Here is a 23008-nt window from a genome sequence, read left to right on the forward strand (position 1 = left end):
ATGAAACTTGGTGTGTAGGTAGCTTATGGGAAGAACTAGCTTGGGATTGCTTTTGAGGGGGGTGGGGCTAAGGTCAAGGTCACTGTTACTAAAAATAGAAAAATGGTTTCTGCCCAATAACTTTAGTTAGCATTGATAGATATTGACGAAACTTGGTGTGTAAGTTGCTTATGTGAAGAGCTAGCTTTGGATTGCTTTTGAGTGGGGGGGGGCTATGGTCAAGGTCACTATTACTTAAAATAGAAAAATGGTCAAGGTCACTGTAACTTAAAATAGAAAAATGGTTTCTGCCCAATAACTTTAGTTAGCATTGACATATATTGATGAAACTTGGTGTGTAGGTAGCTTATGTGAAGAGCTACCTTGGGATTGCTTTTGAGGGGGGTAGGGCTAAGGTCAAGGTCGCCTGTTACTAAAAATTGAAAAATGGTTTCTGCCCAATAACTTAAGTTAGCATTGATAGATATTGATGAAACTTAGTGTGTAGGTAGCTTATGTGAAGAGCTAGCTTGGAATTGCTTTTGAGTGGGGAGGGGCTATGGTCAAGGTCACTATTACTAAAAATAGAAAAATGGTTTCCGCCCAATAACTTTAGTTAGGATTGACAGATATTGATGAAACTTGGTGTGTAGGTAGCATGTGAAGAGCTAGCTTGGGATTGCTTTTGAGTGGGGAGGGGATACGGTCAATGTTATAGATATTGATTAAACTTGGTGTGTAGGTACTAGTAGCTTATGTGAAGAGCAAGCTTGGAATTTCTTTTGAGGGGGGTGGGGTCAAGCTCACTGTTGCTAAAAATAGAATGGTTTCTGCCCAATAACTTAAGTTAGCATTGATAGATATTGATGAAACTTAGAGCGAATGTAGCTTATGTGAAGAGCTAGCTTGGGAGATGGGGTCAAGGTCACTGTTCCTTAAAATAGAAAAATGTTTTTCTGCCCAACAACTTAGTTAGAATTGATGGATAGTGATGAATCTTAGTGTGAATATAGCTTATATGAAGCTGCAGATTGAACTTGCTCATACAACAAACTAATTGGCTATAATTTCTGATTGCCCATAACAAAAACCTGGTTTCGTCGCATTGCGGCGCTTCTAGTTTATAATTTGGCTTCTCTGGTCATATAATAAGAAGTTGTAACTAACGCCTAGCGAGACATACATAAATGTTTTTTATATCTTGGCTTCTCTGGTCATATCCTACAATTAGAAGTTGTAACTAACGCCTAGCGAGACATACATAAATGTGTAGGCCTCTTATGGTAAGATTGAAGGAAATTTATATTTAGAAATGCTTGAGAACGATTTTTGTTGAGCCCGCATGCATTGAAAGTTGTCACAATGGCGGTTCTGTGTGCATGTGTGTGTGCAACTTTCCGGGATGAATTTGTCGGGGCTGTATCTTGACCATGCATTACAGAATTTTCAAAAAACTTCCCATGAAAGTTCACCATGATGAGGCGTGTTGCGCCGAAGACCCAAGTCTGTATGTCAACAGTCATGGTTAAAGGTCAAAGGTTGAAATAATCCTTGTCTGAGCTGCATCTTGACCATGCATTATAGGATTTACAAAAAGACCTGCTATGGATAGTCACGCTGTCGAGGTGTTGTGTCCTGCACAAAACCCAGGGGTGTTACACTGTACCTCAAAGGTCAAGACTAGAGATCAAAGGTTGAAAATCCTTGTCCAAGATGTATCTTGACCATGCATTTTAGGATTTTCAAATAACTTGCGACTTGATTCTATGACCACAATAGGGGTCATCTACTGGCCACCCCCCAACCTCATACAAGCTTTGACAACCTTTTCGCATAAAAGGTCACTGTGACCTTGACCTTTCATGGGACTACATTTGGGGCCCCAAGGGTCAAGGTCACTGTTACTTAAAATAGAGAGACAGTTGAACAGTTTCTCACAACTAAAGCTGAAGTTCTGTAGTCAATTATTATCCCCCCTTTGAAGAAGAGGGGTGTATTGCTTTGCGTATGTCCATCAGTTTGTCTGTAAGTCTGTCCGTAGGTGGACATAAGCTTGTCTGAGTGATAACTCAACAATTTCTGGACCTATGGTCATCAAACTTGACAAGAAGGTTGGGCCTGACCAGTTGTTGACCCCTATTGATTTTAGAAGTCATAGTGTCAAACGTCAAGGTCACAGTGACCATTAACACGAAAAGCTTGTCAGATTGATCACTTGACAATGGGTAGATTTTTGGTCCCCATTCTTTACGTGCTGGGCGTAAGCAGAACATTGGTCATTAAAATTTACGTCATATTTACTTATTCCCTGCTGCTAAGAGGATACATGTTTATCTGAAAATATCAGTCATCATCTGAACATAATTAAAAACCTACCTACTATCCTCACACTTTGTATGGTCATAATCTTAAAACTGCATCAAAGGCATCCAATGTTAATGAAAAATAAGCTCTCATTTCAGTCCATGCATATTTCATTCAATTGTCCAAATATTCCTGACAACATGGCACTCAGGGGCGCATAATGTTTGACAAACATCTCTTGTTAAAAAACTGTTGTTGTTTTTTGGCATTTGTATTGTTTATCGTTCTGTATTGCAACAAGCAATAATATATTTGCATTTTGATGATTTTTGCATTTTAGTCTCTCATAATTGCATGGCTAATAAAATAATAGTTACGCCAAAGAGCCTGGAAATAGAAGCAATAACAGTAAGTGTCTGCATAGAATTCCTTCTTATTTTTTTTATGTGTTTACGCTGTCAATCGGTACAAGACCAAGTCTGATTTTACTTTAATATTTTACATTGGTGACAAGCAGCATTGTCATTAGGTGTGAAAGGGCTGGAGAACTGGGATTATGCACTTCCCATGAGCCACACATGATACCCACCTAGAGCCCTATATAGCTGGCATGAAAAAGGCATCAGATGACAAAATTGCTTGAAATTTTCAGAAAATGTATTCAAATACTCAGTCTCAGTATCACTGACAGGAACTATTTGTTAAACAGCAATATAATTTATCAACTCTTGCAGTAAACAAGTAAGCTAGCTTCCTTGCTAATTTCTCCACAATAGCAGACCATGTGTAGTATAGTGGTATAGGAGTCTGCCTCTCTCCCATGAGGTTTTTGGGTTTGATTCCCACCAGAAGTACCTTCTCATTGCTTCTCAAAATAGACTCTAGTAATGGTTTCTGCACATCAGACAGAATTAAGCCTTATTCTATCAGCCTTTTGCCTCAATTGAGCTAAAAAGAAATGAGTTTAAACTAAAAAAAAACATATACTACCAGAGCGAAGAAAAAATATAGTTTTGTATGAATAATTATCATAGAGATTCTGTATGTCACGATTGTCATCCCACATTGGCAATCAGTCCCAGAGATTGTAGTGTAAGCACGGGAAATGGAAAAATAATAACATTTGCATGGTTTTCAAAAGAGGTAAGCACTTACGCAGAATAACTTGTATATATGTGAGCTTGTTCTCTGTTGTTGGCCATTTCAATGAGCAGAGTAAGGAGTGGGTTTCCAAGGAGCTGCATTGGATCTCTCATATAATTATGCTTTATTCCTGGGACATGAACATCTTGTCTTTACCTTAGCTAACAGTACAAGTACTTCCAAGGCAAATGGTAAACTGATGGAAACACTCCATTATGTTGACATTTACAAAATCTAAATGCTCCCAATAAGAGTACTCTGTTTGGGTAGCTTGTACTACAATTCTGTGTAGAAGATGGATGATCATAATTAAAGACAAACATTAGCTGGTTCCAAAATAAAGTCACTCCTAATGAAAGTTTACAGATATGGTGTTATTTTGTCAGGAATTATTAATCAGAATTAGGTTGTGTTAGTTTACCACTACATATTGTTAGCCTTTTATTTCACAGATGGTTTTGTCTCCAAGTTCTTGGTACAGTTCACAAGCTTAAATGCTTGCTAAATCAAGAATTGTATTTGAAGAGCAAATAATTTCATCCCTGACAACACATTGATGCAAAGCAGTCAAAATTAAATTTTTTCTCATTTGAAATGCTGTCATTTTGCAATTTAAATCATTGAAAACAAAAACAGAGCCACATACCTGACTTGTGGAAACAACAGTAACCAAGATGGTTAGGCCTGGTAACAGTCTTGTGGATACAACAGCAACCAAGTTGGTGTGGCCTGGTACCAGTATTGTGCAAACAACAGCAACTACGTAGTGAGACCTGGTACCAGTCTTGTCGGAACAACAGCAACCCAGGTGAAGTGGCCTGGAAACAACAGCAACCAAGATTGTGAGGCCTGGAAACAACAGCAACTAAGGTGGTGAGGCCTGGTACCGGTCTTGTGGAAACAACAAGGAGGTGAAGCCTCGAAGCAACTGAAATCAAGATATTGTGGCCTGATACCAGTCTTGTGGAAACGACAACAACTTAGGTGGTGATTCCTAAAAACAACAGCAACCAAAGTGTGGAGTCTTGTATCAGTCTTGTGGAAACAACAGCAACCAAGATGGTGGGGCCTGGTGCCAGTCTTGTGGAAACAACAGCAACCAAGATGGTGAGGCCTGGTGCCAGTCTTGTGGAAACAACAGCATAACAGGGGAAGTGGCCTGGAAACAACAGCAACCAAGATGGTGAGGCCTGGAAACAACAGTAACGAAGGTGGTGAGGCCTGGTACCTGTCTTGTGGAAACAACAGCAACCAAGGAAGTGAAGCCCTGAAGAATCAGCAATCAAGATGTTGAGGACTGGTACCGTTCTTGTGGAAACAGCAACAACCAAGGTGGTGAATCCTAAAAACAACAGCAACCAAGGTATGGAGTCTGGTACCAGTCTTGTGGAAACAACAGCAACCAAGGTGGTGAGGCCTGGTATCTGTCCTGTGGAAACAACAGCAACCAAGATGGTGAGGCCTGGTATCTGTCCTGTGGAAACAACAGAAACCACGGAGGCATCCTGGAAACAACACCAACCAAGGTTGAGCGGCCTGGTACTAGTCTTAAGGAAACAACAACAACCAAGGATGGAGCCTAGAAACATCAGCAGCCAAGGTTGTGAGGCCTAGTACCTGTCTTAAGGAAACAACAACAACCAAGGAGTGAAGCCTAGAAACAACAGCAACCAAGGAGTGAAGCCTGGAAGCAACATCAACCAAGGTGTTGAGGCCTGGTACCAGTCCTGTGGAAACAACAGCAATAAGGATGGCGGCCTGGAAACAACAGAAACAAAGGTAATGAGGCATGGTACCAGTCTTGTGGAAACAACAGTAACCAAGGAGTGAAGCCTAAAATAACAGCAACCAAGATGGTGAGACCAGGTACCTATCTTAAGGAAACAACAGCAACTAAGGAGTGAAGCCTAGAAACAACAGCAACCAAGGTGGTGAGGCCTGGTACCAGTCTTAAGGAAACAACAGCAACCAAGATGGTAAGGCCTGGTACCAGTCTTGTGGAAACAACAGCAACCCAGGTGGTGAAACTTGGAAACAACAGAAACCAAGATGGTGAGGCCTGGAACAAGTCTTAAAGAAAAAACAGCAACATCGGTGGTGTGGGCTGGTGCCATTCTTATGGAAACAACAGCACCAAAGGTGGTGAAGGCTGGAAACAACATCAACCCAGGTGGTGAGGCCTGGTACCAGTCTTGTAGAAAAAACAGCAACCTAGATGGTGGGGCCTGCTACCTGGAGTGTGCAAAAAAACAGCATCAAAGGTTGTGAGGCCAGATACCTGTCTTGTGGAAAAAACAGCAACCCAAATGATGAGGCCTGGTACCAGTCTTGAAGAAACAACAGCAACAAAGATGGTGAGGCCTGGTACCTGTCTTGTGGAAGCAACAGCAACGAAGATGGTGCGGCCTGGTACCTGTCTTGTAGAAACAACAGCAACCCAGTTTGTGTGGCCTAGTCCCAGTCTTGTGGAAACAACAGCAATGAAGGAGGTGAAGCCTGGAAACAACAGCAATAAAGGTGGTGAGGCCTGGTACCAGTAATTTGGAAACAACAGCAACAAGGATGGTGAGGCCTGGTAGCAATCAAATGGAAATAACAGCAACAAAGGTGCTGAGGCCTGGTACCAGTAATGTGGAAACAACAGCAACAAAGGTGGTGAGGCCTAAGAGCAACAGCAACCAAGTGAGGCTTGATACCAGTCTTGTGGAAACAACAGCAATCAAGGTGGTGAAGCCTGGTACCTGTCTTGTGGAAACTCCAGCAACTGAGATGGTAAAGCCTGGTACCAGTATTGTGAAAACAACAGCAACCAAAGATGGCGAGGCCTGGTGCCTGACTTGTGGAAACAACAGCAAACAAAGATGGCGAGGCCTGGTACCAGTCTAATGGAAACAACAGCAACCAAGTTGATGATACCTAGTACCAGTCTTATGGAAACAACAGCAACCAAGTTGATGATACCTAGTGCCAGTCTTATGGAAACAACAGCAACCAAGTTGATGATACCTAGTACCAGTCTTATGGAAACAACAGCAACCAAGTTGATGATACCTAGTACCAGTCTTATGGAAACAACAGCAACCAAGTTGATGATACCTAGTACCAGTCTTATGGAAACAACAGCAACCAAGGTGATGATACCTAGTACCAGTCTTATGGAAACAACAGCAACCAAGTTGATGATACTTAGTACCAGTCTTATGGAAACAACAGCAACCAAGGTGATGATACCTAGTACCAGTCTTATGGAAACAACAGCAACCAAGTTGATGATACCTAGTACCAGTCTTATGGAAACAACAGCAACCAAGGTGATGATACCTAGTACCAGTCTTATGGAAACAACAGCAACCAAGTTGATGATACTTAGTACCAGTCTTATGGAAACAACAGCAGCCAAGGTTGGGAGGCATGGTACCAGTCTTATGGAAACAAAAGTAACCAAGATGTTGGAACAACAGAAACCAAAGTTGTAAGCATGAAAACAACAATAACCAAGATGGTTAGGCCTGGTACCAGTCGTGTAGATACAACAGCAACCAAGTTTGTTTGGCCTGGTACCAGTTTTGTTGAAACAACAGCAATGATGGTGAGGCCTGGTACCTGTCTTGTTGAAACAACAGAAACCAAGGTGGTGAGGCCTGGTACCGGTCTTGTTGAAACAACAGCAACAAAGATGGTGAGGCCTGGTACCTGTCTTGTTGAAACCAAGGTGTTGAGGCCTGGTACCTGTCTTGTTGAAACAACAGAAACCAAGGTGGTGAGGCCTGGTACTAGTCTTGTGGAATCAACAGAATCCAAAGTGGTGAAACCTTGAAACAACAGCAACCAAGGTTGTAAGCCTGGAAAAAAAATAGCCAAGATAGTGAGGCCTGGTACCTGTCTTGTGGAAACAACAGCAAACAAAGATGGTGAGGCCTGGTACCTGTCTTGTAGAAACAACAGGAAACAAAGATGGTGAGGCCTGGTACCTGTCTTGTGGAAACAACAGCAGACAAAGATGGTGAGGCCTGTCACTTGTCTTGTGGAAACAACAGCAAATAAAGATGGTGAGGCCTGGTACCTGTCTTGTGGAAACAAAAGCAAAGATGGTGAGGCCTGTCACTTGTCTTGTGGAAACAACAGCAAACAAAGATGGCGAGGCCTTACACAGCAAACAAAGATGGTGAGGCCTGGTACCTGAAGTGTGGAAACAACAGCAAACAAAGATGGTGAGGCCTGGTACCTGGAGTGTGGAAACAGCAGCAAACAAAGATGGTGAGGCCTGGTACCTGTGGCCTGGTAGCAGTCTTGTGGAAACAACAGCAAACAAAGATGGTGAGGCCTGGTACCTGGAGTGTGGAAACAACAGCAAACAAAGGTGGTGAGGCCTGGTACCTGGAGTGTGGAAACAACAGCAAACAAAGATGGTGAGGCCTGGTACCTGAAGTGTGGAAACAACAGCAAACAAAGATGGTGAGGCCTGGTACCTGAAGTGTGGAAACAACAGCAAACAAAGGTGGTGAGGCCTGGTACCTGGAGTGTGGAAACAACAGCAAACAAAGATGGTGAGGCCTGGTACCTGTGGCCTGGTACCAGTCTTGTGGAAACAACAGCAACCAAGGTGGTGATGCCTAGTACCAGGCTTATGGAAACAAAAGCAACCAAGATGGTGAGGCCTGGTACCTGAAGTGTGGAAACAACAGCAAACAAAGATGGTGAGGCCTGTCACTTGTCTTGTGGAAACAACAGCAAACAAAGATGGCGAGGCCTGGTACCTGGAGTGTCGAAACAACAGCAAACAAAGATGGTGAGGCCTGGTACCTGTGGCCTGGTACCAGTCTTGTGGAAACAACAGCAACCAAGGTGGTGATGCCTAGTACCAGGCTTATGGAAACAAAAGCAACCAAGATGGTGAGGCCAGTGTTTAATATTATGTGCATTATTATTAATACAGAGCAATAATGCAATTTTCAACTACAAAATTAAACTAAGCTTGCCTAAAGGACTGTAATTAGTTTCGCCAGCAAACCTGATAGACACTTGAAAAGCAATACTGGTTCATATTGAATCCTGACTTTCCTCAATTTCCTTTTTTAAGTTTTCAAAGCAGACTTTTTGTATCAAAACCATCTCCAATTGTTCTTAAGCAAATGAAAACTGTGTAAACATTGTAGAATTAAACTGAAAGTCATTAAATTACACAAGTTGTGGTTAGAAAACTAGAGGCTTGTTGTGCATTTTTAATGAAAATTCAAGAAAAAAAAATGAGGATAAATGTTGACATCCATTAATGAGTATCAGAATATAATTGCAGACTGTGATCTTATTTCCACATATTGATCATATTATGGCTATACAAATTAAAAAGAGATTAAACAGCATGAAACTATGATTTTATGATGTTTTATTTATTGCTTACCTCAGTTTGGATTCTTTTTATGCTTTTCATCGGGATTAGTTTTAACATTAACATTTCCATTTTTTAACTGAAGGAATAAAATCTAACATTGGGTTATAAGGATGGGCATGCAGGCTGGATGTTGGTTTGGCGTCATCATTTAATGTCTGGTCTGAAACAGACATGCCATGCATAAGGGGATTTAAAAATTACTTGGCACAAATGTTCATCATATCTTTGATAAGTTGATGTGTCACATGTAAGCCTCATGTATTCAGGTCAAAGGCAAAGGTCACACTTAAGGGCCATTGGTCAAAATTCCTTGTAAATTGCTGGATCGGGCTGTAACTTGCATAATTAAGGCAGTTTTGAAATGATTTCACGTAAATGGTCACTAGGACAAGATGGTGTGTCACATGCAAGACCTATATCAGTTAATCAGTAGTTTTCACAAAAGGGTCATTGGTCAGAATTCCTTGTATTTTGGCTTGTCTTGGCTAGAACTTGGCTATGTGTTGGAAATTGTAAGATAACACAAATGTCCATGCCTGAAAAAGCCAATGAAATGAGTTCCATATTCATAAAAACACAAAGATATTTATTGAACAACCTTTCATAAAACTGTCTCATTATTTCTATTTTGCGGCAGTCTGATATTGTTCGCGTTTTGCTGACCAAGCTCTAGCATATAAAGCCCATATAGAGAACCCCTTGACCGTCTGAAGGCCAGTGCATCCGTCATTTGATTTGCCCAAATCTTATGATTGTGTCTTGTTCTTTTTGTGTGTAAAAGACTGGCTCTCACCCCAAAACCATCAGCTTTTACTTACAGATTAAGCTGCTGCCAAGATAGTTAAATAATTATTGTCATTTACATTTAATTAAAATGGAAAAACTGTTAATCTGGCCCGATTTGCAGCTAACAGTTTGATGTCTTTGGCATTGCTAGACACTGCCTTTACAGAAGTTGAAGCGTGCTAATGTTGCTATGAATATTTTATGAACACAAAACATTACAAACTGTCAAGAAAAGAGACACTAATGTTATCTATCTTCCAGGGGGAACTGAAACAATTTATTGTAACTGTATGGTAAAGAAGTTTGTAATTTGTAGATATTTGACTCTTTGAGTAACACTGAAATTTTAAAATGTACTATGGATTGATCAGTATTGTAAAAAAATGCCTTCATGAATGTTACGGAAATCCTACATACAGTAATGATGGAATTCTGTCAATTTTTACTCAAGAATTTCACTGGGAAACATCATCTTCATATATTGGGAATAAGTCATTCTGATGGAACTTTTAATTTAACTGTATTTCCCATGAGCTTTAGGGCTATTGAGTATGCCATGAAAATATGATACAGCAGTATTAGGTCATTATTGTGCAGAGTGTTCATTCCGATATATCCATGTATCAGAGTGTGAGAAGGTGTTTTGTAAATGGTTGCATGTCTGCATAATGTCATATTTATATGACAAGATGATTTACCTTTGGGGGGAAGGGGAGTCAATATGCTCATAATCAACCCATCGGTAGCTAATTTTCCCCTTGTGGGTATTTTATGTCATATAAACACAAAGATATGTTTGGCTGACAGGGTATCTTGATTTTGACAGTAAATAATTGACAAATATTTACAAAAGAAAGGAAGGAATTTGTTATGAATACAAACTTATTGATTCTATCATTATTTTTAATGTATATTAATACAAACTTTTGGGATTCATTCAAAATACTTATTTTTTTCAATTGCCATATAATTGTGTCCAAAAATGTCACCAGGAGCAATTTTGCATACATCTTGGGCCATTGATAACGAAAATTCACAAAATAATACAGAGACAGTCATGTGATAGGAATCGATTTTTCAATATCTGGAATTCCCAAAGTTCTTTCAGTTGAGTATATGGTTTCATAATCAAAATTCACACAGTTTTCTATGCATAACGCTAAAAGACACATTTAAAGGGACCAGACACCAAACAGTCCCAAAATCAGCAAATACAGCATGGTCTCATAACAAGCCTTGAACTGTCAATGCCAGCTAGTAATTTCATCACTGATGTTGATCTGTCAGGCTCTGTGTCTATGTTTTTTAGACTATCTGCGCATGCGAGCAGGTAGTCTTAAGACCACAAACTCCAAAGAACTACTTCTATTCATGTCGTTTTAACCCATTTTTTTGTCTCAATTGGCTCTTTGTTTAGCAGAATGACGTCGAATCCATACAAATGGATTGGTCGTGTTGCAGTCCGAGTATGAGTTTTTGCTTGTTCGGCTATTTCCGCGCTGTAATTATGTATCCCGGCGTTTTATTTTTAGCAGAATATATAACTATTTTTAGATCGTTATATTTATCAGATTAATGAGGGTCAAGATAATGGAGGCTCTGGTAGGAAGATAACATACAGTATTGATATTCACTCTAGTTTAGCCCATGATGTTTCAGAAATTAGTACCGACCGCAAGTGTCCCATCGCCTGCAGGATTTGTTATTTATACCTGACGTGACCCTGAAGCACGCTTATTTGTAATGGTGATTTTTATTTGACTTATTCACAGCAGTATTCCGCTTCCTTGCAATGTTTGTTCTTCCAGAAAGCCATGATGTTTGTATATTTATCATGTTAAAGTAATGTAATTAGTACAGATAAATATACCTGCGCTATTTTTAAACTTACTGGGATTTAAGTGGTTATGGACAACTCCAGTAAATATTTAAATTTGAAAATCTGCCAAAACTGAAAGTTTGAAAAGCAATGTGTTACATCAGTAAGTAAGATTCATGGAGTTGTACACAATGATATAAATTTTATATGAGTGTTTGACAATTTTCTATTTTTTCTTGTAATTCATCTGGTGTCTTGTTCCTTGTCTTGTTGGTGCCATATTTTTGAAAGTCTTCCCAGGGGATTTTGTTCATAAATCCAGGGGATTTTGTTCATAAATCCAGGGGATTTGAGTCACACACCAGGGAATTTTCATCATTGCCATTTTCCATTCCACTTTTTTGCAACATCCAGAAGTATTTTATTTACACTTCATTAAGTCATTGATACCATTAATGAGACACTGTCATATTGCATAATAAAATCACTCAATTGCATTACAAAATATTTTATAGAAAACTATATTTCAGAGACAATTTAATGCTTTTAAGAGAAAGGATAAAAAATCTCCTGACTATCAGAAATGATGACTTTCAGACTAATAGAGAGAATGGAATGAATATCAGTATTTTTCATTTCTTCCAATTCCCAAATACTAGTCCAGACTTCGCCAAAACAGTCGGTCTGACAGTCCTGACTGTTTAAATTTTTATCTTTATCAATTATCAAACACAGCTTAAAAGTAAGAATAATTTATTTTGGTTAACAGAAAATCACGTTTTTATCAATGATATTGTCAAATAACCATTTGTTTACGAATCCGATGTCTTTTTCGGGTAGTGTAGATGTAAGAATGCGTACCGCACTAAGTCAAACACCATGCAGCATTTGCCTCCCTTTGCAATAAATTACCAAATAATGTTTACTACTGTGTATATATTGGAACAAATTTGGAACATGTTATTCGATTATGAAAAAAAATGCCAACAAATAGACCAATCAGAATTTTCATTGCAATTAATCGTGAGTGTCAAATAATGGCTACCTTAAAATTATATTCCGGGGCAAAACCTGGCAAAAAAAGAAAGAACGAAGCAGACGAAAGCAGAAAGAATTTTTTGTTATTTCTGTTCATTTTAACTGGTTAATATCTTAATACATTTTTATTTCATGTAAATGTAAAATTAGCAACAAAGGCTTTGAAACAAGTAAGTTTCCAAACAAAAATTGTCGGACCAGCAAATTTTCTTTTTGACCGACAAAATATCAGAGGCTGTTGGTCTGAATGACTGAGACTATTTCTGAACTTTCGCGATGTCTGCTAGTCAGATTTGTTTGCATTTAATCAAAAAGTAAATTCATCCTTTCTGTTAAGATTCATAAACATCTTCCCTTTAGGCATTCATCAACATAGAGTGCATCATCATTGTAATAAATATAGACTGAGTCATTCTCTCTGAGTTGTTTACTTTCAGTTTCACTTTTGTCATTTTCCCAAATTGGCGATGAAGGTCAATGCATGTATGTTACATGTAGGTGAAGCATGACAAAGAACAACATTGTCTAATAGTTATTTTAATCTCATTCTGTATCTGTCACTTTTGAATATTTATCCTTTAATTTAAAAAGACATTTGTTTGGAACAAAATGTGAAGAATTCGTAATATGTTACATGCTCTCTGATTGGAACGAAAATATAGTTCAACCAATGAAAACTGACCTTTCTTCTGATCAGTCTACTTGACACTTTTTACTCAATTTCTGTCAGTTTCAATCAAAACAATGCAACACATGTGCCTTGCTGTTTGATTTAGTGTTGTTTAAACACATCATCAGTTTATAATCTAATTAAGCTTCAGAAAAGGAAGGGCATTATAATTACTGTAAACATGCTTAAAAAATAAATAAATGCAGAAATGAATTATTTTTTTAATTCCGGGGGACAGCTCAAAATTCCAGGGGATATGGCATGTATGATACTTTCGTTTTGAATATATTGTTCAAACTGCTGTGTGGCCCTTTCAATAAGCTGGTGAAGATATGGATTTAAGTCTGAATGATTCACTGCGCATCTTAGGTTATGGAGATTATTCATAAAAAAATAGTTTTTAAATATATAAAGCCAAATAAAGGTCAATCTTTTAGTAGAAAAGATCATGGGCAAGTTCAGCATATAAAACATCATTTTTGTTTTTGCACAGAAAAGCCAAATGCAACAGGGTATTGACTTTTATTATTGGGTTGCAGAACCAGGGTCATAAAACAAATCTATTGACCATACCGATACTGCTTTCTTGCATGGTAATATCTATATCATTATACCCAGTAAGAAAGTGTCTGTGGGATTTATGTTGGGCTGCCGCCTTGAGTTTGCCTTGAATATTTGCCAGTGTTCTAACAGGTTCATATCGTGATTCTTGGCTATAAACCCTGGAACTTGTAGTTCTGACTTTGAAAAAATATCATTTCACATTAATTTGATATACGAACAAGTGTGATTTTCTTGTTATTTTGATGAATCAATTAATTCATATTTATAAAATGCACTTAAAAACAGTGATGCAAACACACAGGAGGAAAGTGAATGATTTCCCATGAAGTGCACACGGAGAGTGTATCGGTATTGGTGCAGTTTGTCGGCTGTATGGCGGCCTGTCATACTTCTCACTTAACGTGACAGCACAAGAGGAAAAAAACGTCATGCTGTCCACAATGAGATGATGGACTCCAATTCTGGATTGGATGGCGGGTTGGCTAGTTGTGGCTAATTGTGGGAGCTGTATGGATCTATTGTCACACTCATTGGCCAATATAACAATGATTGGCTGCTTTTTTTAATTAACAGGGCTGTGAGGATTAAATGTGGTGTGTTGATAAATAACACTAATTAAGTACGTGTAATTGAAATGTAAGGATGATTGGAAATTAAAATTTAATGTCTTGCAACCAGATATTTAATCAAATATGTATTGACATATTGATCTTCATATGTGATTTTTATTTCAAAACATCAGTCTAAAGATAGTCAATATGACATTTTGTTGTAAAATGTGAGAGTTTGGAACACAGTTCTAGTAATCACTGGTATTTATTAGCAGTGAAATGCAGGGTACTAAATTAATTCATAGCAGTTGGTTTTTAAGAGTTTGACCTGTATCTTCACGACTATAGATAAGCCTCAGCACTTGTTCGGAAAAAATGCATTTAATGTAAATGCTGGAAAACAACAGGCCAAATATACGGGGTGGGCAGGGGAACATCAAACAAGAAATAACAAGCATTTCTATCAATAAAACCATTACACAAAGCTTTCAGGGATGCTCAGATAGTAGTGAATTATTATGTTATAATGTCATAGTCGTTTTTGAACTTGGGATATATTTTGTGCCAAGAATTTACTAACTCAGTGCTTGTAATGTTGGCAAATAAGGGATTGTTTTAAATGAGGAAATTTTTCATAAGTCTAATCTTGTCTTATACAGTTCTACAGAAGGCTCTATTGATTATAGAACAATAAATCCTTTAGAAAATATTCCAGCTATGGCTTAATATGAAATTATTGTAAATATATAACTTACTTGTTTTCATTTGTAAATAGTTATTGTTTTTAAAGAGGAAAGAGCAACTGTATGCAAAGTTGCAGTTGTAAATTCCTGTCTGCACCAAAACAGTGAAAATCTCTGACATGGAGGCCTGAGCATCCTTGTTTCGGTATGGATGAAGGCAATTAAATAGTGTTTTTTTGTCTCACGAACATATCTTTATGTGTAGGATCATGCATTGTGTTCATCTAGCATGCAACCTTGCAACTGCGGGACCATGTTTTAAACATATTAATTCTGCTGTTGTTTTCAGAGGAAATGATAATAATTCTGACAGATTTTGACACATCGGACATTAAATTATAAATTTCTGAAGCCATGCAAGCTTTCTTGCAATTAATCTTGTAAGCACTTTGATACGCTACGTGACAGTTCTGTGACAGTAGACGGAGTTTTTATGCTGACGTCACAGAAAGATACACTGTGAACGAACTTAACTAGATGCAAAGTTAGCATTAATTAATCGTAAAGCTTATGTAAATAACAAGTTTACTGGAGCAAATTATGAAGAAGTTAGCTAGTGCGTTTACTGCTGCCCCAAACGGGATGTTGAAGGTTCAGCATGATGGTGAGAAACACCATTCTCGCACGAGTCTCGCCTCCATCTTTGAGGATCTCGCTACCATTCGTAAAACAATTCTTGGCACTGGTTCACATGAAAACTCGGTAAGCTGTAATTTTTAAATCAACAACTTTATATTGTATACATTTTAATGCATTTTTTCCAGCTATGTACTTGATACAGTAGAGTATGGCTGAATTTTAATGAGCATGATATACTCATCTATTTTCAAAAAGAACCGTGTGTCTTCCTTATAATGATTGATTAGAGAAATTTGTAATATGGATTGATACTTGCTGAATACAAAATGACATTCTTAAGACTTTGACAGAGTATTTGTTATGTGGATTTAACTGCATGGAAGAACACCATGGAAACGGGCCAGCAGCAACTAGCTTTAAAATATAAGCTGTAATTGCCTACTAAAACAAAAAGAAGATTAAATAATTCAATGTTTGAGGACATAACAATGCAGTGAAGGCATGTGCTATATGGGGAACAGTTACTTAAACTGGTTTACATAATGTATTTCTAAATACAATGTAAATTGCCATGGCACAGCTAGTACTGTTTGGAAACAAACTTAGCAAACCATGCTCTTCAGTGAATTAAACAAATCACATCACAATGCCATCTAGCTTTGAGGGACAGTAAATTTATACCACCTAACTGGCAGATTCCAACAGTCAGTTTTAACACTTTTCTTTGAAGCATATTTTGAACCTATGATTGAATTTGATCATGGAAGTAAAATCAGTGTAAACTGTACATGATTATGTTATTTGCTGACATTTTTCATTTGATGGCTTAGCTATGCTTGGTAACCTTGTGGTCTTCAGAACAATTGATTAATTTGTAACTGATAAGTATGATCAGTGGACATAGGTGGGTGTCAAAATAGCAGTCAGTAGAAAATACCCAAACATTGTTTATCCTCCACACATTCCCAAATGCCCAAATTAACATGTCAAAATCACCAATAGACACACACGTCAAGCTGCTGATCCGTTCAGATGATCAATCGATATATCTGTTAATTGGCGGATGATTGTAAGCGGTCCAAACACATGGTAGATCACAGGAGACACAAATAAACAAATTATGTGCTTTCAGCTAACCATTGGATTACTGTTGAAATCAATCAGTTTGTAATGAACTGGTTATGCTGCCAATCATAACATGAGATTATAAATGCTATGAGTTAATATACTTACAACGTCGTTCCGTTTGGGGATTACCAAGCTGGACTGGCAAGCCATTCAAATTTGAGTCTGAAAGTTGGAAATAGCAAGCCAACAGAAAATGAGATTAGGGGAAATAATGAAAGTCCGAATGGCAAGTTGTAGATATTATCTAAACAAATCTTAACCACTGCAATCCAGTGGCTCACCACTCTATTCAGTGGCATGTCAACCCAATTCAGTGGTTTTCCACCTTGATCCAGTGGCTTATCAACCTGATTCAATGGCTGACCACCCTATCTAGTGGCTGACCACCTGATTGAGATTTCAAAATTTTAACTGTCCTGCTGCAATGTATAATATGTGTCCTATTGAATTAAATTTTTAACCTGGTGTATAAAAATGAAACCTCTTGGTTGTCTAGTCAGGTGCTGTTGACATCTTAAAAAAATCAGTTGTAACTTACAGATAAATTTATGCTTTAACATAAATATATGCAAAATGAGCAATGTCTAGGTTTGATTCAGACAGCACTTACATTACCACATTTTGGCTGACCTTGTCTTTAGCTTGGCAACTTGTGGTGAATTTCAATTAGTGAAGAAGTTGTTTTTTCGTAGAAAAATTTATTTTGTGCATGAGATAAAGTTTTGTTTTTTTTGCTTCATGTAAGTTTGATATTTTAAAAAGCTTCTCAAATTATGTTTGACTGAAATAGAGTTTCATTCTGAAGGTAGGGTATAAGCCAGATTTTATTAAGGGACAGGGTGTTCAGGGAGAAAAGTGCTCTTTGTTTCAGGTTATGCAGAATTCGAACATTATGGTTTTGACCGGAATTGTTAGTTTTCAACTGCCAAATATGTAAAATTTGTATGTGTATATAATCATAGTATAAGTTTTAATCAAAACAAAGGAAATATTTGATTATATTTAGCATTTAATTCCATAAAGGCATATTTGGGTGCTACCAAAAAAGGACAAAAGATCCTTAACTCTTTAGCTCAAAACCTTGAAATGTGTCTATAATGGTCTGTTAAGATTACAGTAAAGACACAGTTTAATCTCTATTATCATTCTATTGATTAACATTGTTATTTAGCAAGAGAAAGTCTGTAAATGAATCTACCTTTTTCTCTATTTAATTATTTTAAGAAAAATTGTAGCTTAAACTAATAAGAAAAAGGTATTACTTTTTTACGATAAGCAGCTCAAGTTCATGAGTGTATTCACTCACCTTAGCATATCGATACATGACTATTGACCTATTTTAACCTTGTTTTGAAATTTGACTATTAATAGGTCAAGCTCAGTTGGTAGTGAATATAACAGTGAGTCACCTTAAATGTTAATAAAGTCAAGATTAAATGGTTAAACATAACATGCGATTATTTTCTTTTAAGAGTCAGAGATCATGGATCGAGAAGACGTTCACAAAGAGAGAATGCAGCAAGTTTATTCGCAGCAATAGGGACCATGGAAAGTAAGTAAATGATGTTAATAAAAAAAAAAATACTTAAAGATTGGAACATTTTTTTCTGATTCAAAGGTCAGCCTGTCATTGTAAGATTGTAAGTTCAAATAAGATTGTTTATATATACACTCTGGGATGCAGTTTTTGAGGTAAAAGTATTTCAATTTGTTTATGCTGGTACACCTAAAACTATCACCTAGAGCGGTCATTATAAAAGCTATATAAAAATTACTTCTTAGTATGTTTTCCTTTCAAGATATTGTCACTTCCAGATTTCTATGTGGAGAAATTTAGGCAGTTTGGGCTACAACAAACATGTCCATATTCTACGGCAATTAAGGGGGGGGGGGGGAGCTTATCCACGTCCCACACAGGAACTTTTATCATGGGGGGGGGGGGGGCTTATCCACAGGAATTTTTATCCATCCCCCAGTAGGGGGGGGGGGGGGGGGGGTGTGACAAATAATCCCCAGAATTTTCATCAGTAGTTAACAGTAATAATGCCCTTCCTGTCCTGAAGTTGAATTGGATTGTCAACTGATGGTGTATAAACAACACTACATGTAAATCAATCAGCTAGGCACATGTGTCGCATTGTTTTAATTGAATCTGACAAAATTTGCGTAACAAGTGTCAAGTAGGCTAGTCAGATGAAAGCTGAATTTTCATTGGTTAAAGTATACTGTTGTTCCAATCAGAGAGTATGTAACATATTAAAAATTCTTCATATGGTCTTAAAAAATATGTCACTTTAAATAAAAGGTTGACCGTAATTTATTCTCCCTCCTTATTTGAAAGACAAGACACAATCAATTTTTCTAACAATTGTCTTAATCGACACCAAATTGATGTTTCATTCACTGGATTTATTTGCACCTTTTTTTCTTCTTTTTTTAAACATAAAAAAGATCATTTTTTTGTGCTATCGCACCTATATATATATAATACACCAAAACCTGGTAAATAGCTTTTTTATTTGTAAAGGGTAGAAACCAAATGTGTGAAATTTTTAGCTTGACAATTCTAAGAATAAGGAGGGCTATACTACCCTAGGCACTCGCCTTGGCGTCAGGTTTAAATAACTCCAATACCCTTCACTTTAATCACAGAGTTGTTCAGGACCATCACACCATTAGGTTACATAACACCATATCAACCTCAATACAAATTATGGCCCTTGATTGACTTTTTTGGGGACTTTTTTATTTTCTTTAATGCATTCATTTCTAAGACAAAGCTGCAAACATGTATAAGTGCGTGCGGTCCTATGTCAGCTCTTGATATATTAACCAGTATCACACTGGTGTCTATCATTTCCAACAAAATGCCAGCTTTTGGTAAACATGTTGTATTATTTTCCAACTGAGTTAAAATGTTGTTTTACCCATCAACTTCAAAGAAATTTAAAAAAAAATAACAGTTCTTGAAAAAAAAAAAAGCCTATTATTTGACTGTTAAATTTCTGTCAAGATGATAAGAAATACAAGTTGTGGTTTGTCCAACCTTTTTACTATTTTAACGAATCTTTTTTGCTCAAAAGGCTATAAATTTTATCAATCTAAACTAGAAGTTATTCTGATGACCATGATATGACATAAAAATAGCCTTAACCCTACCAGACAAAAACAACAATTTTAAACAAATATATCTGGTCACAAATAGTGATCAGTAAAGAAAGGTACACTGGTTTAGACAGACCGATAAACTGATACGGCTACTTTTATACCTGTTTCCTTTTCAACAGAATCTGCAGGGATAAAACATCTCCATGGCTTTAATACATAAACTTCATTTAAAAAAACACATACCATTGCCTTCATAATGATATTCAAAAATAAAAAAGTGGAGTTGTATATGGACTCCTTGATTTGTTTATGCTGCCTCTGTGAAAACATGCTAACATTACAGTTTTTGAATATCCAAAATCAACCAATACAGTCTTAATACAGCTGCAAATGCTTTAGTGATTTAGGTGGGTAAGTTTTCTAACAGCAGGGGTTTTATTTATTATGAATAAAAAATGAACATTTTTCTTATTTTCTGTTATGATTTTCTTGGAAATTTTGTACCGGTATATACTTTTTGTGTTTACTCAAAACTATTGAGAAAAGAGTACGTATTAAACCATTTTTTTCTAGACATTATGTTAGAGATTGTGTTCAAATGGGTGAAATGGTTAAAATATTTCTTCTTTAGATTGATAGAATATTACAAAAACTTAATTTGTAGTTTCCTAACATTAAAAACAAAATTAACACTCTTAATGCCAAAGAATAAAAACAATATTATCATTTTGTGCATAAAATTGCTGAGAAGAAGTTTTTAAAGATATGAAAAAATCACCGATCACAAACACTTCAGAACATAGGGCACCTGTAAGAGAAAATGAAAACGACCAAGCCAAATTATTTTCAATGACATTGGGGAATTGTTTGTTGTCTATCAATCCATTCACCGTCCATTAATTGTATACATAAATGTTGAGTTGATAACTGTTAATAGTAAAAGATTTGGGAAATAAGGTTTGATTTATAGCAGAAAACACATGTTGTTTGAAGATTTCAGGATGATCATCTCACAAGCATTTAGCGAATTAGCCGTTGGATCAGCTGATGTTTCTGACAGGGTAACAATTGAATGATGGTTACTTGTACCTACGCCTTTTTGTGCACTATGGCAGTCTTGACAGGGTAGCATTATGAAATCATGGGTTTTCTGTCAACCTTGTTGTGTACTATGGCAGTACCAGAGGGTAACAATGAAATCTTGGGTTTTCTGTCCACCTTGTGATGCACTATGGCAGTACAAGAGGGTAACACTGAAATCATGGGTTCTCTATCCACCTTGTGATGCACTATGGCAGTACCAGAGGGTAACAATGAAATCTTGGGTTCTCTATCCACCTTGTGATGCACTATGGCAGTACCAGAGGGTAACAATGAAATCATGGGTTCTCTGTCCACCTTGTGATGCACTATGGCAGTACCAGAGGGTAACAATGAAATCATGGGTTTTCTGTCCACCTTGTGATGCACTATGGCAGTACCAGAGGGTAACAATGAAATCATGGGTTTTCTGTCCTCCTTGTGATGCACTATGGCAGTACCAGAGGGTAACAATGAAATCATGGGTTTTCTGTCCACCTTGTGATGCACTATGGCAGTACCAGAGGGTAACAATGAAATCATGGGTTTTCTGTCCACCTTGTGATGCACTATGGCAGTACCAGAGGGTAACAATGAAATCATGGGTTTTCTGTCCACCTTGTTGTGCACTATGGCAGTACCAGAGGGTAACAATGAAATCATGGGTTTTCTGTCCACCTTGTGATGCACTATGGCAGTACCAGAGGGTAACAATGAAATCATGGGTTTTCTGTCCACCTTGTGATGCACTATGGCAGTACCAGAGGGTAACAATGAAATCATGGGTTTTCTGTCCACCTTGTGATGCACTATGGCAGTACCAGAGGGTAACAATGAAATCATGGGTTTTCTGTCCACCTTGTGATGCACTATGGCAGTACCAGAGGGTAACAATGAAATCATGGGTTTTCTGTCCACCTTGTGATGCACTATGGCAGTACCAGAGGGTAACAATGAAATCATGGGTTTTCTGTCCACCTTGTGATGCACTATGGCAGTACCAGAGGGTAACAATGAAATCATGGGTTTTCTGTCCACCTTGTGATGCACTATGGCAGTATCAGAGGGTAACAATGAAATCATGGGTTTTCTATCCAACTTGTGATGCACTATGGCAGTATCAGAGGGTAACAATGAAATCATGGGTTTTCTATCCACCTTGTGATGCACTATGGCAGTACCAGAGGGTTACAATGAAATCATGGGTTCTCTATCCACCTTGTGATGCACTATGGCAGTACCAGAGGGTAACAATGAAATCATGGGTTTTCTGTCCACCTTGTGATGCACTATGGCAGTACCAGAGGGTAACAATGAAATCATGGGTTTTCTGTCCACCTTGTGATGCACTATGGCAGTACCAGAGGGTAACAATGAAATCATGGGTTTTCTGTCCACCTTGTGATGCACTATGGCAGTACCAGAGGGTAACAATGAAATCATGGGTTTTCTGTCCACCTTGTGATGCACCATGGCAGTACCAGAGGGTAACAATGAAATCATGGGTTTTCTGTCCACCTTGTGATGCACCATGGCAGTACCAGAGGGTAACAATGAAATCATGGGTTTTCTGTCCACCTTGTGATGCACTATGGCAGTACCAGAGGGTAACAATGCAATAATGGGTTTTCTATCCTCCTTGTGATGCACTATGGCAGTATCAGAGGGTAACAATGAAATCATGGGTTTTCTGTCCACCTTGTGATGCACTATGGCAGTATCAGAGGGTAACAATGCAATAATGGGTTTTCTGTCCTCCTTGCGATGCATTATGGCAGTCAGTCGGACAGGGTAACAATGAAATCTTGGGTTCTCTGTCCACCTTGTTGTGCACTATGGCAGTCCAACAGGGTAACAATGAAATCTTGGGTTCTCTGTCCACCTTGTTGTGTACTATGGCAGTCTGACAGGGTAACAATGAAATCTTGGGTTCTCTGTCCACCTTGTGGTGCACTATGGCAGTCCAACAGGGTAACAATGAAATCTTGGGTTCTCTGTCCACCTTGTCGTGTACTATGGCAGTCTGACAGGGTAACAATGAAATCTTGGGTTCTCTGTCCACCTTGTTGTGCACTATGGCAGTCCAACAGGGTAACAATGAAATCTTGGGTTCTCTGTCCACCT

The 23008-nt window shown here is 37.8% G+C and overlaps 1 protein-coding gene across 5 annotated transcripts in view; it reads left to right on the plus strand.

The window, feature by feature from the left end:
* The window catches only part of LOC128226929 (transient receptor potential cation channel subfamily M member 3-like), a 108355-nt gene that overhangs the window by 34230 nt on the left and 51117 nt on the right, over positions 1-23008 (plus strand). For 4 of the 5 annotated variants that reach the window (XM_052937044.1, XM_052937046.1, XM_052937045.1 and 1 more), the window contains one exon: positions 18169-18248. In XM_052937044.1, the coding sequence (XP_052793004.1) occupies positions 18169-18248 (80 nt within the window). Of the gene's footprint in view, positions 1-14194; positions 14289-15278; positions 15692-18168; positions 18249-23008 lie in introns of those variants that run through there. The other variant, XM_052937043.1, reaches the window with a different exon arrangement.

Source organism: Mya arenaria, chromosome 3 (assembly GCF_026914265.1).
Source record: "Mya arenaria isolate MELC-2E11 chromosome 3, ASM2691426v1".
Lineage (NCBI taxonomy): Eukaryota > Metazoa > Mollusca > Bivalvia > Myida > Myidae > Mya > Mya arenaria.